The following is a 20,558-nucleotide window of genomic DNA, read 5'->3' on the forward strand; positions in this document are numbered from 1 at the left end:
CAAAAGGTGAGTTCATTACAATAAAATATAATCTCCAAAAATTATGGTATATTCAATAACTATATGAAATATGCACCACAGACATCTATCCAAAAACTTCTCTATAGTCGTTGCAATATATTTTTTAAAGCTCAAGGAACCTGGAACTTCCTTCACTCTGTAGTAAGGCAGACAAATTTCCTGCAGTATACCTCTGATGCACATTCTTGCAGGGTCCCCACAACAGGAATTAGCATGTTCTGATGTGAAGACTTCAGCAAGCGAGCCAAGAGAGGGATGCCCCCAGCTTTCCGAATGGCTTCTTTGTTTATGTTGCTCTTACTGCAGCTCCACAGTGCCAAAGCCCCACATCGGGCCACTTCTACATCCTTGGTCTCATACAGGCAATGGTGGTGCATAGGGTCTGTTTTGCTCTGAGCATAGTCCAGCAGCTCAACCTGAAAGAACAGGCAAGTCTTTCTATCCATCCAATAATAACCAACCCTGCAGTACAGTGGTACAAATACAGCCATCCCCATTTTATGGATAAAGAAACCAAGGCTGAGACAGATGAAGGACTTGCACACAATCACAAGTGCCAGAAGCCCTTCAGAATTCTGAATCTAGTGATTGTTCTATATTTCTACAAACATAATTCAACAGCCATAAAGTCACCAATCTTACTGCTATTAGTAATAAGTACGTTTAAGAATTTACAATGTGCTAAATAGCTGCCAGTAAAAAGAAAACACTAAATTATGGGAGGTATTGTATAGTCTCTCCCCAGAAGGAGTTCCATTCTATGAAGGTCCTATGTCCTTCATGCAATACTTTCAAATACAATCAGCATTTTTATGCAATATCTTTGGCTCTAGCAAGTGAGCAGCTCACATTAGTTAAAAGTAATACAGAGATTTCTGAGAAGTTTACCAATTTTCCCCAAGGGAAAAATTACGCAGAAAGTGGTGATGTTAATGATGAGTAAATAACATTTGTCAGCACCATAGGTGCTGATGCCATGCAAGGAAGCATGGAAGGCACAGTTCTGGTTCAGCACGTTTGCACCTGCTCTTCTGACTCTGCTGATAATTCAGATCTTTTAGCTAACGTTGATGAGGAGACTAGTGCGAAGCCACTGGGAACAGTAGCTACTTGTTCATCTCATATCACGTATTATAAGACTCAAAAGAAGAGTGCCGCCCATTTCTGGCTGCCCCCTCCACCTGCTGCTTCAGTTCACCAAAGTTATTTACTATGTCAGCTCTGAACCCAAAAGGTAGTGTCGATGTCTGGTGAGATGAATAGGATCTGAACGGAACATTTTCTTTAAACTTGTCTCTTCTGTCCCTGTTGGGTATGTTAGATGTGTCTTGCTCAAGTGAACCATCTCTAGGTGAGCTACAGCATCTAAATAATTATTCTCAATTATAAAATATTTTTGATAATAAATATCACATCCTTCATACTAAATGAGAAGTTCATAATAGCGTTAGACTTGGAATAAGATTATTCTGAGAATGAAAGGTCTATAAAATTAAATTTAAAATTCATAAATTAATCATTTTCATTAGTAAATTTTTTAATAAAAACAGTAAAATTAATTACAAGTATTTTTAATGTTTAGAGTTTTTTAAAAATATACTTTATAATAACTTAAATGTTAAACACTGTTCCAACCAACTGATCTTGCCTAGTAACTCCTCACATTTATTTCAATTAATTAATATAATTTAATTATTTAATAATTAATTAATTTAACAACATAATTAATATATTAAATACTATAACAATAATTCAATCACTGTCTCAATCCTCATCATGATTTTTTGTTTGTCCACTCATTCTCATCCACCTATCCTCTCATATAATCACGGCGTTTATTCATATAGGTCTATCTTTTTTTTTGGCTTTACATAATTTCACAAAGGTCTTTTGGATTTCTTTCTATTCCTCATAGTTGTCAGTCTGAATGGAATTATTGTATTCCATGCTATTACTCCCCCCCTAACGCTTGAAAATGCAGTTGCTTCCAGTTTTTTGTAATTACATATAACTATGTTTTGAAAACCCTTGAAAAGATATCTCTTTTAAAATTCTTGATAATACTTTCAGAGCATGTGGCCAGTGATGGAATTACTGGGTCAAAGCATATGATTTATTTTTTGCAACTTTTACTGCCAACTTTATCTCCAAAAAACTTCAAGTTTGAAATTCTTTCAACAATGAGTTTGTATACCTATTTCTCCACAATCTTGCCAGGATTAAATTTCATTGCTCTTAATAGATTTCTATTCATACTCTTTAACCATTCATCCATTGTTGAACTGGGAGTTACCACTGGTCATTATGACCACATATATTTTAGATGCCAAGTTTCATCTGTCATGTTTCATATGTCATGTTTGCTATAAATATCTCCCCAATCTATTTTTCTTTTAATCATATTTTTTGTTGTTGTTGTTGCATGAAAGGCAGCATAGCAGAGTGGACCTTAGATACAGAAAGACCTGAATGCAAGTCTCACCTATTGCACATCTTGGCTGTGAGACCCTGGGTAAGTCACTTGATCTCAGTGGTCCAAGAAACCCTCTAAAACTAGAATTGCAGAGAGGGCACTGATCTGCTTTGATAGAGAGTTCTGTATACCAATAAAATGACAAGTCAAATCCCTGTTCCCTGTTTCTTATGTTTCATAAGAAGGTTTTTGTGTTTTTGTTTTTAATTTCACTAGAGTCAAGCATGCCGATCATATGCAGAGGGATGGCTTCCTGGACAGATCATTGGACCTAGATTCAGGAAGACAGGAGTCAAAACCAGGCTCAGAAACTTACTAGCTGTGTAACCTTGGGCAAGTCATTTTACTTCCCATTGATCTAAACAATTAAGAGCCTAAGTAAGCAGGTGCTGACCTACCTTAGAAAAGCTCTCCACCCCACAGATTTCACAGGTCCTGTACATTTCCCTATCTCTTCTATTTAACTCAAAGGGCTCAAGTGAAGTTTTATTCAAAAGGAAAAGGTTTGGCCATGACCAAAAGTTTGAGAATTACTGGCCCTTCGTAGTCTTTTTCTCTATGTTTCTAAACCCAGATTGTTGTGGTTCTTCAGTCATTTTTCAGTCGTGTCTAACCTGTTGTGATGTCACCTGGGGTTTTCTTGGCAAAGATAAAGGAGTCATTTCGCCATTTCCTTCTCCAGTTCATTTTATAGATGAGGAAATTGAGGCAAGCCACATTAAGTGACTTGACCAGGGTCACACAACTAGTAAGTGTCTGAGACCCGCTTTGAACTCAAGATGAGTCCTCCTGACTTCCAGGCTTGGCACTCTATCCACTGTGCCTCCTAGCTGCCTCAAACCCAGCTTAATATATGTTTATTCATTAAAACCACAATATTGCTTAAAGTAATTTTGGTTCATATTTATGAAGATGATGGAATGAGTTAATGAGTAGTGAACATTTCTATACCGCTTTTAAAGAGTAGAACTGTTCCTTAGGTGGTAGGTAGAGCAAAGGATGCCAAGTACCAATGTTGTTAATGTAAATACTTGGGGAAAGATCACATTAAGGAAATATGATTTTAATGGAAAGAATCTTTTAAAACCACACACACACACACACACACACAGAGCTATACCCTGAGAGGTGATAAAATTATACCCTGAGAGTAAATTAGAAATTTTAGGAGGAGAACTCATTTTCAAGCTAAAGTAGACCCTAACGAATAAAACACTACTTCAATGAACTGAAAATAATCGTTCTGATTTCCCGCCTCAGTAGCATTTAGCTCATTCAGCATAACATTTACGCCACTTGCCAATTTCTTGATGCCACCGTGCTGTCTCACGGTCCTCCGGGCTCTTCTGAAGTTGGCAACGTTGGCTATTGTTTCCGCTGCCAAACATTTCAGATTTTTATCCGGAGAATCAAGTATCTTCACCATAATTGGTAAACCTCCAAGGTCAACAATTGCACGTCTGATCTGAGAATTATGGCTAATTTCCTTCAAGATTTTTAATGAACCAATCTAAATGGGGGAAATGTTATAAGCAAAAGATCACTTAAGAATACATGACAAAGTCTATGTTCAAATAATTCCCATGCCAAGCTAAAATATTTTTTTCATTTTAGAAGGCAGCTGATCTTTCCAAGCTAATTTCATATTCCTTCCCATCACACACATAATGATCCAATCAAACTCTTACTTGGTGTCCCATATCTCTGTGTGTGCGCACACACACACACACACACTCCTATCTCCTGTCTCCTTGCCTTTGCGTGTGTGTGTATATATATATATACTCTATCTGCTATGCTTAGAATAAACTCTGTCCTTATTCCTGTCTTAGAATCCCTAATGATTTGTTGTCATTATTTAGTCATTTCAGTCATGTTAGATTCTTCTTGACCCCATTTGGGGGTTTTCTTGGCAAAGATACTGTAATGGTTTGCCATTTCCTTCTCCAACTCATTTTACAGATGAGAAACTAAAACAAACAGGGTTAAAGGACTTGTTGAGGCCAGATTTGAACTCAGGAAGATAAATCTTCCTGGCTACGTACTATACCACCTAGCTGCCCCACCCCCACCCAAGGACTGGGTGGCTCAAATAATGTTGATGTGAGACAAACTCAGATTTTTGATGTGTCATGTGAGACTATAATAGAGATACATAATAGCAAGCATTAAAATAGCACTCTAAGGTTTACAAAGTGCTTTACAAATTATATCTCATTTTATGCTCACAAGGCAGCAAGGTATTATTATCCCCATTTTATAAATGAGGAAACAAAGGCAATCAGTGGTTAAGGGAGCTGCTTAGGGTCACACAGCTAGTAAGTAACTGAAGTGGGTTTTGTACTCTAGTACAATCTTCTTGATTCAATGTCTGCCACTCTAACCATATTGCCACCTAACTGCTTCATAAGAAGTATAAAAGCAGATAAAATGCTACTTCCTACATGAAGCCTATCCTGACTCCCCATCCCAAGTGTTCTGGACCTCCCCATCAAAATTACCCTGCATTTATTTTGATTTTGTATTTACTTATTTATATGTGTACCTATCATTTCCCCAAAATAAAATATAGGAGGCACTTAATAAATATTTATTGACTGGCTGACAATGAAGAAAGGAAGGAAGGAAGTCAGGAAAGTAGGCAGGAAGGAAGGAAGGATGGAAGGAAGAAAGGAAAGAAGGAAGAAAGGAAGGAAGGAATGATGAATATGTTTTAATAAAGAACTGTTCTTTCTATGTTTCCAATCAGAAGATAAACTCCATCATGTACATTATTTATTTTTAAGACAATATAGGAAAAGAGATGCATCACCCATTGCTAGCAAAGCTACTCACCTTACATTTGACTTCATCTGTATCAAGCAAATTGATTAGGACTTCCAAACCTCCAACATCTCTAATAGCCAACTGACAGGTTTCTAGTGTTAAGTTGAAATCTCTCATTGAACACAATGCAATTACTGTAGCTGTTTGATTTCCTCCCTACAAAAATAACATAATATACAATTGCAAATTAACCAAGATTACATTTCTTTTTTGTTAACATACGAAGTCATATAATACATATTTTCACATTAGCCGTGTTACAAAAAAAAAACACAAGAAAAATAAGGAAAGTGAAAAAAAAATGCTTCAATCTGCACTCAAAGTTCATCAGTTCTCTTTCTAGAAAGAAGACAGTATTTTTCATCATGAGTCCTTTGGAACTGTCATTGGCATTGTACTTATCAGAATAATTAAATTTTCACAGTTGATTTATTGTTACAATATTGCTGTTACTGTGCACAATGTTCTCCTAGTTTTGATCACTTCATTTTGCATCAGCTCATATCCCAGGTTTCTCTGAAACTATTCCTCTCATCATTTATTATGGCACAGCAGTATTCCATCATAATCATATGTCATGACTCTTTCAGCCATTCTCCAATTGATGGGTATCCCCTCAATTTCCAATTCTTTGACAACACAAAAGGAGCTACTATAACTATTTTTGCACATATATGTCCTTTTTTTTTTCTTTGATATCTTCGGGATACAGACCTAGTAGTGGTATTACTGAGTCAAAAGGTATGCACAGTTTTATAGCCTTTTAGGCATAGTTCCAAATTCACTCCAAAATGGTTGTACCAGTTCACAGCTCCACCAACAGTGCATTAGTGTACCTATTTTCCACATCCCTTCCTGAATTTAGGACCATATTTCTACTTTTTTTAAGTAATGGATTATTACTGGACTAGTCCTTTTCATGCACCTTTCATTCTGGCCAAACCGCAGAGCCAAACTCAATATTATGTCTACCACAATGATCCATTCAAGTGGGCTACCATGTCTGGAATTCACTCAACCCTCATTTAATGCTGCTCAAAATTCTTATATCCATCTAAGGTCAAGTGATATCTCTTTCATGAAACCTTTCCTGGTCCCCCATTGGTTATCTTCTATTTACTTCCACTTGGATGGGTCAGAGGGTCTTTGCCAAGGAATATATAAAAGATGAGAGTGGAGAGACAGATGTGGGGTACTGCCTTGAATGTTAGACTTGATAATTTATATTTTATATGATAGAGGAAGAGAGAGCCGTCACCAATTCTAGAGCTGAGTAGTAGCGTTATGAAAATAGTCTTTGAGAAACATTATTATAGTGACTGCATGTGGAACAGACTAAGGCAGGGAGTAATAGGAGTTAAGGAACCAGCCTAAGGCTGCTGCAGAAATCCCTGAGAAAAGTGACTAAAGCCTGAATTGATGATTTCATGGAGAATAAAACATACCTCCATGTGTGTGAGCAGAGAACACTCAAAGTTGATGCTATTGACAGAGATAAGCAAGTTGGAAAGATGGTGGATTTCTCATTACTTAGCCTTTGTGAAGTAGCAGTGGGTTATTAAATATTTGAGAAAAATTTAATTCAACAAACATCTATTAAAATCCTCACTCTGTACAAAGCCAAAGAGACAGGGAACTTTTTTAAAAGATTACTGATCATGACTGACAGATCAGGAACTCAAAATTAGATTTCCTTAGTACAAATTTTCAGGTAAGTCTACTGGTCATTTTTTTCTCTAAAAATCTTCTGAAGAATAGAATGTGGTTTAATGCACCTAAAGTAGTCTTTAGAATATACTTTGATCAGTTTGACTTGAATCAAATACTGTGAAGTGGGGTCAAGACGTAGAAAAGTTGATGGGCTTTGTCTAAGGATAAGCAAATGTTCAAGGTTACAGCCCCTCATTCCTGTCCAAATGTATAGCACCAATACTCCATTCAAGTGTTCTCCAATCAGGAAAAAAACTCTGTAAACTGGGATTGCATTTTGATCCATCATGAAATAATGTTATACATAGAACATATCTGTTACATATACAATGACAGATATAATCTTGAAACCATTCTAAATATTTTAACAACCAAATATATCTACTTAGTCTATCATATTTACCAAAAATAAAATAATGTATGGACATCATAAATAAATTTTTTCTTCTCTGCATTGCTTATATAGCTTAATATGTATTCAAAAGGAAACCACAATAAAATTTTTTCTATGCACTACTGCTGGTGGCCACAACAAATATTCCTCTTTAAATATGTAACCATTGCCCAAAACCTTATACAAAAAAATTTAACAAACATGGAAATGATTAGCTCCTCATTAAATTCACACAAAATCTACATCATGCCATTAGGCTCTTTGAAATCTGATCCTTTGGATGCAAAATAAATTCTACTGGCACTTGAACAATCAATTTTTATGGGTTTAAATTAAATGCAGATTTGGCTTTAAAATGTTGATCCCATCTTACATAATGTTTTTTATAAATAGCCAATAAATTAATTGAAAATAAAATGTGAATTCCAAACAAGCTGCATACCATAGTAATAGATAAAACAATTTCTAACAAATTTGAATATAGTAACCAGAGCTCTTGGGTTCAGCAAAAAGTCATGTCATCTGCTTAAGCACTGTAACTAGAAAAATGCTTGTGCGAGAAGCTTACCATTTATAGTTTAAAGTAGTTTGCAGCTGCTATGATATAAGGGTTATAATTATTTCCCCTGTTATGTTATATAACACATATATGCTATATATATATGCTATATGTTATATAGAAACATTAAGTTATTTACTTAAAAACAAATTTAGGGCTCAGATGATGGCATTTCACCCAGAGCATTCTTTTATTTTTTGCTAGGAAAATATTTCCTGCTGATCTACATCAGTATTGGAAGTGCATAGGGGCATAGATTTTAGAGCTGGATGGGACCCCCTAAAATCACAGAATCACAGGATTTGAGAGCTATCTCATCAAACACAAAAAAGCAATCCACACTCTAAGACGCCAGACAAATAGCCATCCATCTTCTCCTTGAAAACCCCCAAGGAGGGAACACCCACGATCTCACCTCATAGGACGCAAAGCATTTTACCTCTGCACAGCTCTAATTGTTAGATTAATTCCTGACATTGAGCCTGTAGGCTCTTTACAATTTTTACATATTGCTCCTGGTTCTCCCTTCTGGGGCCAAAGAGAACAAATTAAATCCTTCCTCCATCTGACAGCCGTTCAAACAATTAGAGATGATGATGCTGTTCCGCCCCACCCCTGTGAGTCTTCTATTCTCCAGGCTCAATGGGCCCCGTTCTTTCAATTAATCCTCATACAAAATGGACCCAAGGCGCTTCACCATGCTGGTTGTCCTCCATTAGACTCATTCAAGTTTATAAATGCTGTAAGGATGTCCTTCTTAAACCACAGAACCTAGAACGGAACATAATATTCCAGATGAGGTCTGATGAGGGCAGAGCACAGTAACACTAACATCTCCTTACGCTTGGAAGCGAGGGCTCTGAAGGCAGCTCCAAATGACACTCACTTTTGAAGCTGCCGCATCACCCTGCTGACTCACGACGAGTTAGCAATGCGATAAAGCAGAGCTGTCAAACACACAGGCTGCATGCAGCCCACAACCTTCCCCAAGTGCTGCCCAGAGCAGATTAAAATGAAACTGGGAAACATTTTTTTAAAATAAATAAAAATACAATCAAACATAAGTATTTTAAAACTACATCAATATGCCGCCAGTAGAGAGCACTCTATATGGATTAGTGGCCCCCATTTCTATTTCCGTCTAATACCACTGCACTGAAATACCCAGATCTTGTTCAGAACAACTGGTATCTAACCATGCCCCAACAAAGACCATTTGCCTGAACACTTATTGGTCATTAACATAGCATGCCTAATACTGACTTTTTATACAGCCGTCTTGGTAACACCAATTAAGTCACACTGTTGTTGTGGTTCGTCCTTTGTTCTCAAAGAAGAAGATGACATCAGGGAGGTGATGCCATGACATGCAAGTGAAATGGATTTAAGCGAGGGGGGGCTGTGCAGAGTCACCAGCCTCACTTTCTCCTTCAGAGACATCTAGGTTTATGGGCTAGATTTTTTTTTTCTTAAGGACTATGCCTTAATTGAGTCATATGTACCTCAAGAAAGCAAAGGAATGGAAAAAGAGGCAATGCTAAGAATACATTTAGAATGGCAAAATATACTATACTTTTATTAGTTACTATAAGTTTTTTTCAAATGGTATTCATCAGACTTATAAAACTATGTCGATTATATTTAATTAATGGTATGGTTTGCTATGCTAATATTACCAGAACATTTGAAAAAAATTAAGAATTTTTTTATAATTTAAGTTGAAATCAATGTTTAAAGAATATATCTGTAACCAAAACCTAATCTACTGCTCTGTGCATAGTAGGCATTTTATAATTATCTGTGGAATTTAAAAGATTTAAAATTTTTCTGGGGATGGAGTATAAATTTACTTGTTGCCAATTAAATTCTACAGATTCCATTTTTTAAAAAAAGATTGGACCTATAAACGCAAGTAAAGATGGCAAGATATAAATGGAATGTTAAGTTTCATAAAACCAAGAACGGTGACAGTTTTTATGACTGTAACTCTAGCTCCTAGAAAGAACAGTGCCTGACACACACTAGTTACTTAGAAACAGATTTAGAGTTGGAAGTCATCAAATACATGTTTTGTAAATCAGGAAACTGAGGCATTAAGAGATTATAATACTTGCCCAGGATCACACAGGTAGTGAGTGACAGAACCAAATCCAAAGCTCTTAACATTTTGCTACAATGCTTAATAAATATTTATTGGGTGTTGACTATTCTCTTAATTAAGACAATCATTACATCAGTTCCAGTAATTTACCAGATATATATTGGAAAACATCAATAAGAAAAAATGCATATTTATTTCCTTATTTCATTTTCCTTTTAAAATGAATATTTAACATTTTTTAAAAAGAACATTTTATTTAAAAAAACAATAAAAACAGTGAGCAATTCAAAATTCAGAATAAGAGAAGACTTTTTAACATTTTCAATCTCTTTATCAAATTCTCTTTCAAATAGCCTTTTTTGAAATGTCTTACAAACTGGTGGAAAAAAAACATTCTAACATTCAGAAGCATGATAAAAGGCCATCTATGACAATATGCATTAGAAAATAATTTTCCTTATGAGCATGCATCTTGGGATGGTTTGTTTTCCGTTTTAAATCTGACTTTTCAGTTCAATTTCTAAAATATAAGGGGTCAAGCTGTATTTTGTTAAGAGATGAGTTATGGGCAAATATGACAGTTGTGGAATAATTCTCTGCCACATTTCCTAAATTGTCTTAAGTTTTTGGATCATATCCTGGTTGTGTTTAAAACATCCAGATAATAACCAGGGCTAGTGAACATTAAAAATTACTGTTTCCATGATGTTAACATTGTTCTACAATGATCTAATGTGGAAATCTGCAACCATTCATCCTCCTCAGTACAGGCACGTTGGGTCCAGGGACAGCAATAAGACAGGTACTGCTCAGTTCTTCAAGGTCCAATCCAAACCCAATTAAACCTACTCTCAAGTACCAACAGCCTTTGGGGACCATGATTCTCCCTGCCAATGGGGCCTAACCATGGAGACTACCAACAAGCCAAGAAGATACCAGGGGATCTTCTCTTCCCTGACCCCAACAAGAATACCAGGAGCAGCCCTTTGGTCTTTGCATCTGCCATGCATTAACCATAAACACAAATTCTTCTCTATGTGTTGTCTCCCCAATTAAAATGTGATCTTCTTGAGAATAGGGACTGTCTTGATTTTCTTTTTGTATCACCAACATTTAGCCCTGTGCTTTGCACATAGTAAGTGCTTCATAAATGCTCTTCTATTCCATTCATTTCACAATATTGTATTACCTACAAGGTACTGGACCTAAGTCATGGTCCATTGCCTGAATACTCATTGGTCATTAATATAAATTACCTGACATTTACTTTTTACGTATCCATCTTGCTATCCCTAATTAAGTCATATGCTCCTCAACGTCAGGGACTATGTATCATACATTTTTTAAATCTCTGGGGCCCATCATAACATTCTATAGCTATTCATAGTACTTAATAAATATCTGTTGTTGGCTTTGGGGGGGGGCGAATCTAGACCCATGAGTTCATTAGCATGGGGAATTGCCAGTATAGAAACTTTCCGAAGACTCTTCCTTTCATTTGAACCCTTAGAGATCATTGCTGGGTTATTAATTGGCCTAATTTCAATACTGTTGTATCTGAGGGAATAGGGAGGCCCAAGGACAGGAAGAGAGACTGCACAATGGCAGGTCAGTGGAGCAGTCAGAACACATCCGTTTATTTATTAAGTTCACCATCTTACGTGGGCACAGTTTGTGGGCCTCCAATTACAACAGTAACATCAAAGATCATTCATCACAGATCACCATAACAGATATAATAGTATGAAAAAGTTTGAAATATTATGAGAATTCACAAAATGTGACAGAGACACAATGTGAGCACATTCTGTTCAAAAAGTCATACCAATAGACTATCTTGACAGAGGGATGCCATAAACCTTCAATTTGTAAAAAAAAACACAGTATCTGCAAGGTGTCATAAAACGAAGCGTAATAAAATGAATTATACCTGTATAATCAATCCTAGAAGGGAAAAAATGGATTTTTAATGGAACAGAGAGTTTCCAAGCAATCTTGATGAAAAAGCCAGAGAGAAATAGAAAGGTACAAACTTTTTTAAAATTAGAAGAGAATACTGGGTAATGAATTGTTTACATATTAATAGGAGGATAAGAAACATGTTACACAGGATATGTGGGTTGTTTTGTACTGTTTTGATGTTCTTAGGACAAGATAAAAATGGGAGGGGAACTATACTAGGACAGAAATGATGAGGGGGGGAAATATCAATATCACATAACAAAGATGAAGTGTATATAATCATGAAAGAATGGGTGGAAAGAACAGGCATCCATGAATCTATCTTTTATCTGAATTAGATAAAAGATTGAGCACAATTATGCACATGCACACAACAGATATGTTGATGTAGAAATACATTCTACTCAAAAGGGAAATAGGAAGGGACAGGGAGATTAAAGGGAAATGAAAAAAAGAATAAAAATCTAGGATTGGGGCAAGGCAAGGGTAAGAAAAAAGACACAATGGAATAGAAATAGACCACTTCATTTACAGATCACAAGTGACAAATTCTCTCTATTTTGCCACATTCTTCTTTTTTTAAATAGGGGAATGGGAGCAAAGATAGAAAAAAAAAATATATATGATGACAAGATGGAGGGATATGCACAATTAATCATCATAAATGTAAAAGTAAATAGAATGAACTTATCTTCAAAATGGAAGAGGATAGCAGAATGGATTAGAAAATAAAATCCTACAATATGTCATTTACAAGAAACACACTTGAAACACGAAGTCACAGTGTTAAAATGAGGGGCTGAAGTGCTTAACTTTAAAAATTGGGAGTAGCAATCATGATTTCACATAAGCCTATAGTAAATACAAACATGATAAAATGAGATAATCAGGGAAATTACATTTGCTAAAAGGTATTATAAATAATGAATAAATAGCAATACTTACTATATGCATACCTAATACCATAGCATCTAAATATTTATTAAAGGAAAGGAAAATAGAATAGGAAACAGATAGTAAAACTACATGGTAGGGGAACTTAATATACTCCTTTCAGACCTAGACATAGCTAACCAAAACATAAATGATAAAAAAAAAAGTTAAGGATCTTAATATAACTTTAGAAAACTTTTTAAAAGAGAGAATAGATAATAAAAAAGAGGATGGATCTCTCATAACTACTGAATGGTAAGAGAAAGGAATTTATACACTTATAAGCCATATATTGCACTTCTATAAAAATTGGTCAGTTATTAGAAAATAAATTATTTTTTCAAAAATGTAGAAAAGCAGAAATACCAAACATATCATTTATTGATCACAATGCAATAAGAATTACATTCATTAAAGGGTCCTTAAAGGGGGAAATGGTAGTTGAAAACTAAATAACATAATTCTAAAGAACTGGTGGGTCAAAGAATAAATTGTGAAAACAATAGAAAATTTAATTATAGAAAACAAAAGTAATGAAACAACACACCAAAATTTGTGGGATGCAGCTAAAAATGGTCCTTAGGAAGAATTTATATCTCCAAATGTTTTTATTAATGAAAGAAAAAAACAAATGAAAGAATTAGGCATCCAAATAAAAAATGTAAAATAACAAATCAAAAATCCCTAATTAATCAGCAAGATAGAAATTCTGAAAATTTAAAAAGAGATTAATAAAATTGAAAGCAAAATTGAAAACCAAAACCACCACTGAAATAGTTTTTTAAAAAATCAACTAGGAGCTTTTAAAAAACAACTAAATTAATAAACAGTTTAGCTAATCTGACTTTAAAGAGGAAACAAATTGATTGTATAAAAATGAAAAAGAAGAGCTCATAATAAATGAAAAGAAAATAAAGGCATTATTAGAAACTATTATGTTCCATTATATGTTATCAAAACTGATAGCTTAGAGAAAAGGTATGAATACTCACAAAAATATTAAATAATCAGATTAATAATAAAAGAAATAGGCTATTTATTAACCCAATATCAGAAAAGGAAAATAAACAAGCCATAAATTAATTTCAAAGTCAAAAACTGTAAGAATAAATGGATTTATAAGTGAATTCATTAAATGTTTTAATAGGCTCTTTGAAGTAAGAAAAGGTATCTTTTCAATCTCTTGCTATGATATAAATGTGCTTTTTATACCTAAAATCTATAAAGCATTATCCTTAATTAATATTTCTGCAAAAAAATTAAATTAAATATAATCAAATCAGGTAAAACCATGAATTAGGAAGATTATACACCATGACCAGGTTAAGTTTAAATCAAGGATGCAAAATTATTTCAACATGAGGAAGACTATAAATACAATAAATCATGCTAATAATATAATAAAAACCATATGATTGTATCAATAAATTTTGAAAAGGCTTTTGACAAAATCTAGTGCCCATTTTTACTTTAAAAAAAAGTTCAAGAAAGTATAGGAGTAAATGGACTCTTTTAAATCTAGTAAGCAATATCTATTTAAATCTAAGCACAAACATTTAGTGGGAAAAAGTTAAAAGCCTTAACAACAAGAAACAAAGTAGACTATCTCCAGATTTGATAAAGAAACTGGATCTATAAAAACAGTAAGAGAGTAACACTGTAGCACATGTAGTACTTTTAATTGACTGTCCCTCAAATTTAGGAGAACCCAACAAACAGGCACCAGGGAATTTGGAAGATGATGAACTAAATTACTATAAAACACACTTTTATTCTCAAATAGGAGCATATGAGCTTTGTTTCCCTCAAGTAGCCTTCAACAATCACTTGTACTTTAATGGATCTGAGATTTCATCAATGTGAGCACTCCTTCATCAGTGCATAATGCAACCCAAACTGTGATTTTAGTTCAGAGTTCTCCTCCATAAACCTATATATAGATGTGTTAGAGACCTGCTTTGAGGTGTTAACTATTTTGTGGATAGGCAAACAACATTTCAACTGTCCATTTGTTATCCCCAACTCTCATTACACAACCAGCTCATTTCCTGTTCTGATCACGAATTTCCTTACAGACATCTTTAGCAATGGTCAAAGCTCAGATCTAATCATGTTTCTCTCCTGGTCAAAAACCTTCCATAGTTCTGTTGCTTCCAGGATAAAATTAAAATCTTTTTTAAAAAAAACCTTGCATTAAAGCTCTTGACAGTATAATTCTAGACTACTTTTCTAGACTAAATTGAAAATCTTCCCACTTTTGAACTCTATCTTCCAACCAAACTGGTTTACTTGCCATTCCCCAAACTTAGCATTTCAGCTTTCATTCCCATGCCTTTGAAAAAGCTGTCCTCCATACTTGGAACATACTCTATCTTCATTTCTGTCTCTTAGACTGCTTAACTTCTTCCACTTCTTCCATAAAGCCTTTCCTGATCCCCCAAGATATTAATGTTTTTCCTTTCTCAAACTACTTTTTATTTATGTACGTGTAGTATCCCCTAATAATATTTTAGCTTCATGAAAGCAGGTACAATTTTATTTTTATTTTCAATTCTAGTGCCTTGAACAGTACCTTACATATAATAGACACTTAATGTTTGTTGACTTCAATTATTGAATTCCTATATGTTATCATTGATAATTTACAGCAGTCTACTTACACCTACCATGTGTTCTTTGAATCACCTGCAATTTTGATCCTTCAAAGATCCTGGTATTTCATGATGCATAGCCACATAGAGAATGTTAAGGTTAAAAAATGAACTTTTGTGTTAGGAAGCAGCTTATGACCATTTAAAGTTTTGCCAATTTGCCAAGTACAATATAGTATTGTCTTTTCCCTAATTTTCTGGACCCGGATCAATGTTTGTCCACAATATCTGCCCATAAGACTGAATAACTACTTCATTAAGTTGTCCATTCAACTGCATGTCATAATCTAGTCAATATACATTTTGTCTGGTTTTATTCTTTGTCTGTGTATCCACTGCAAGGCTGATTTCATAGATGATTCCAGGTTTCATGGAGGATGCATGGTAATATTCAGATGCAGAAGCAATCAGCAAAACAGTATCTGCAAACCAATACATCTGGACAACTTTATTATCTATAGGGAATCTTTCTTTCATTTGAACTTTGAAATGAATATAATCCAAAACTGGTGAATACCTTCAGCAAATAACTATTCCTACTTTATGCCTCATTTGAAATTGATAATCAGAGGACTATTAAACAAAGTTGTCTATGTGGTCACATCTTTCAAGGAAACTTGGATATCTTAACATACATATATTAGAGAGATGTTTTTGCTTTTTGTAATCAGCAAATAATAAACAATAGCATCTGTATTGTCTATGCTTCTGTCAACTGTGTGACTGAATAAATGGAATCTGCGTAGAAAATGTTCAGAATCATCTACTTTTTAATACTTCATCAAATAAAATTTTAATAAAGATCATTTTCATAAAGATTTTGGGTCAGTAGCCCTTTCTTCTTAATCATCATTTTTGGTATTCATTAGTAATATAATCTGTAATTTTTCCCATTATTTTGGTATCTTTGATTCTTTGAGATATTCCAGAAAAGTGATTCCCTAGTTCTCTTAAAATTCTGTCACTCCTAGCATACAATTTTGCATGAATTGGGTCTGGTTCCTGACACTTTGTCTTGAATGCAATTACAACTTCTTCCTATAGCATATGCCTACTTTTGTAGTGATGTCTTCAGACAAGTGTTGTCTTGATCTAAAAGGTCTTGTCAAATTTTTCATAGACTTTCTCTACATTCTTTATCCATTAAACAGATGTTGCCACATAAACTATCATTATGATGTTCTTTATGCTCTCAATCATGAGCAAGACTGAAGATGAACAAGTACCCTATGAAATGATGTTTCTTGTTGCCTCAGAGCATGAGGAAAACAACTGCACCGACTCATTTATTTGCCTCTGTGTTAGTTCCCCTCCACGATTTCTCTGTATCTCATGCTTTCATTTATAATGAGAATGTTCATATTATTTTGCTTCTGTTCCTCCAGTAATATATCTGAATGAATTTAGAATTCCCATATTTAAATTAGTATTTTTACAAAGACAAAAATTTAGATTCTCAAGACTCTTTGGGTCCTTTTCCAACTACTCTATCATCATTACTTTGGAAATGGAATGAGACTACACAGGACCACAGGAAATTTTGCATTTTTATATTTCTTGGATTGCCATGGCCAAAAAAAATCAATTGCCTAGTGGCCAATCTGCTTTTCTGTACTTCGACTGGGGCTCAGAGAAAAGATGCAGCCTGTCATTGAGACTATATTTTTATGGTCTTTTCCATCTTTATGGAATGTGCCAAAATATTTTACTCCACTGGGATAATCTTTAAGAACCTATAGTTACCCTGATGCCAAGATGAAGTACTGAGGTAAGACTTTTATAAAAGTTCATAAATTATAAGGGTCAAACATTGATCTTTTATAGATTATACATAGAGCCTCAAGGATTTCTCTTTGGAGTAATCAAATGACACTGAAAACCAATACAAAGGAATGAACTCAGTGAATTCTTCCAGGATAATTTTGCAACAAAAACAAAACACCACACAATATTAACAATATGTTAGACAGGCATGGAAATCAATCAATCAACAAATATTTATTAAGCACCCAATATTTACTGTGCTAGGCAGTGGGGATTTAAAAAAAAAACCAAATCATTTCATTGCAAATTACTTAATTAGGCAGAGGGGATAAAAAGACAAATCATTTCACTCTGAATAATTAGGCTATTAAAACTAAAAATCCTTTAGAAGAATTTATATAGCATACATATGAATGTTCTCACTAACAGCTTCTTGAAATTCTAAGGACTGATTAGTTCTGTTATTCTTGCCATCCAGGCTTTTTTATTGTTTTTATAGATATCAATTTTCTGCTCATACTCTCAACACAAAAACATATTCTTTTTTATTAAATATCTCTCTTGCTGTTTCTTAATATTAATCAGTTCTCGCTTTTTTTGCTTGCTCTCTTTCATTTTTGTTATATTACCTTACACCCAAACTACAGAAATGTATATACAATGACACAGATAATCAATTCTAGTGAATTCCTCTAAAGTTGTACTTGGGTAAATTTTTTTTCAGAATTATCTTCTATGCCAACTTTGAAAGTTCACGTGGGTCATTAGGATAGTAGCTCCTAGCAAAAGAAAAAACCTTCACAAATCATTATCCATTTCAGAAAATTTAGATTCTTCTGTGGGATTTTTCTGCTTCATTTTTTTAAAAAGCAGTTTCACATTAAGGAAAGCTAGTTTTTTCCACATTTTAGGATTTAGTTCTACTCTTTTTGTCACTGACCACACTCCCAAAAGGATTATAAATCATTTTGAATGAACATTTGAGAGTGAGAGCCAAACTCTTGAGAATCCATAGCCACAAATGTTAGCCAAATACTTTTCTTTGAATACCAATTATGTCAAAGGATTTTCTAGTGTTAGTCTTACTTTTTCCGAATACGTTATTACCTAACTAAAGTGAAGTAGTGTTCCACACTCCCTTTTCAAACCAATTTCCCTAGAGAATTTAATTTTTTTTTTTGCCAGGACTTATTTTCCCATTCTTTTGCATATAGGGGGAGGGGAAAGAGATAGTGAGTTTGAAAGAAAACATATTCCTCCACTACCATTTTGTGAGCATTCTGAAAAATCAGAATGTTTTCAAATTGTACCAATTAAGGATCATTCAGTCATTCCTATTATACTTCTTCCTACTCATTCATTTTCAAATACTTTGCTTAGAAGAAAATAAACACAAATAAACCCAACAATTTGTTACCTTTTAGCCTTGAATTTCTTTCTTCAATCAACAGGAATTGTTTTCTCCATTGCATTCCAAAATAATCCCTCTCTCTGAGGTCCTTCTACATAAATAATTAAATATTTGCTCATCATAGATGAAGGACCTTTTCATCTTGTTCATATATTGAAAATGAACTGCTTCAAATGGAAGACTTTAACCAACAGTATTCAGATAGGTGTACTGTGAGCTTTCAGAGTAACAAGTGGGTAAAAAAAACATAACACACACACACATTTTTGTCTAGTGTGCCACAGACTAACATAGCCATCACTTGATGCTTATTATCTTAACCACACATGATCATATTAAAGCAATTGGTAAAGCAACAGACATAAGCCAAACCAGAATCCCTGAGTGGCTTTGTTATCCTATTTCCACCGTCTGCAACAAAGAAGCCACGTATAAGACCTGGAAAGGTGATCCAAATACTAACCAGACATTCCAGCTGGTTTTGAATGTTCTCAGCTGTGTGTTTTTGTGAGGAACATGCTCCTTGGAGCACAACGGTTTTCTGTAATGTACACTCCTGCCAATGGCTGCTTGGTAATGGCGATAGAAATGCTTGGTGCCAAGCCCAGAAGCTGGGTTAGAAATAATTACCCCACCCTCTCTCAGGATCAGAAGGAAGATAGACTGCTAAAAGCAAGGAATATGTAACTGTTTAAGTCATGGTAGTAAAATGTATTTTTTTGCCTTCTGCTTGTCTGCAATCTCATTTTGCAGTGATGACTCAGCCACCGTAAGCATGGAACTCAGAAGAAAAGATCTTGGTGCTTGGAAACCCCTACTGTTCTCTTCACATCTCCTTAGGACTTTTGGAATGCTAGATATATGCATATATATGCATATTCATACATGTCATGAATAATTTTTCTCACTGTCCATTTTGCCTTTCTTCCCCTCAAATTGGGTAAAAAATAGTAAAACTAAATAACCTTTTCACCTGATCTCTGCTAAACTCTTATATCCAAATATGCTTTTACATGCAAATTTCTTTTTACATACTCTAATTTCCACTGCTGGATGCCAAAAGTGAAACAGACTTATACATAATGTATAAGTGAAATTACGGCAAACAGTGCATTTCTCCAAATTCATCATGCTTGATTTTAGCATCACAGCAGTATTTTGCTTTTCAAATTTTTTTTTAATCATAATCAGGGCAGTGGAAAAGCATGCTGAGGAAGAAAGAAGGTTTTCCTAGAAAATCTGAATAAACAAATGCATTCAGAAGCATGCTTTTCAGGCAGGCATTTTCCAAAAAGATCTAGGATTGTGTTTTTTTTTTTCTCGCAGAATTTTCAAGACTACATTTTATATTAAAATTCTTTTCTCTCTCCTTATCCCATATACTTTATTTAAATGAAACAGGCAAGCAGTACAGACCAAATTACTGAAATAGTCAGATAATTTAGAGAAGGTTAATATGAGAGAAGAGAGTGACACAGTGGAAAGTGTGCTACGTTTGACATCAGATGACTTGGGTTCAATTCTCAGCTCTACTGCTTGCTGTATATGTGACTTTGCCTATCTCACTTTATCTGTCTGGACCTCAGTTTCTTTGTGTGTAAAATAAAGGCGTTGGATTAGATGTCCCTTCTAATTCTACATCTGTCGTTCTGTTATTTTGGTCGTATCCAACTCTCTGTGTTCCCATTTAGGGTTTTCTTGGCAAAGATACTGGAGTGGTTTGCCATTTCCTTCTCCAGCTCATCTCACAGAT

At 34.5% G+C, this 20,558-nt stretch overlaps 1 protein-coding gene across 2 annotated transcripts in view; it reads right to left on the reverse strand.

Moving 5' to 3' along the window:
* The window catches only part of ODAD2 (outer dynein arm docking complex subunit 2), a 213,622-nt gene that overhangs the window by 127,349 nt on the left and 65,715 nt on the right, over window positions 1–20,558 (reverse strand). For both annotated transcript variants that reach the window (XM_020990516.2, XM_020990517.2), the window contains 3 exons: window positions 5,330–5,476; window positions 3,795–4,004; window positions 192–437 (listed from right to left, as the gene is read on the reverse strand). In XM_020990516.2, coding sequence (XP_020846175.1) covers window positions 192–437; window positions 3,795–4,004; window positions 5,330–5,476 — 603 coding nt within the window. The remainder of the gene's footprint in view (window positions 1–191; window positions 438–3,794; window positions 4,005–5,329; window positions 5,477–20,558) is intronic.

This window comes from Phascolarctos cinereus, unplaced genomic scaffold (assembly GCF_003287225.1).
Source record: "Phascolarctos cinereus isolate Bilbo 61053 unplaced genomic scaffold, phaCin_HiC Scaffold_1;HRSCAF=81, whole genome shotgun sequence".
Lineage (NCBI taxonomy): Eukaryota > Metazoa > Chordata > Mammalia > Diprotodontia > Phascolarctidae > Phascolarctos > Phascolarctos cinereus.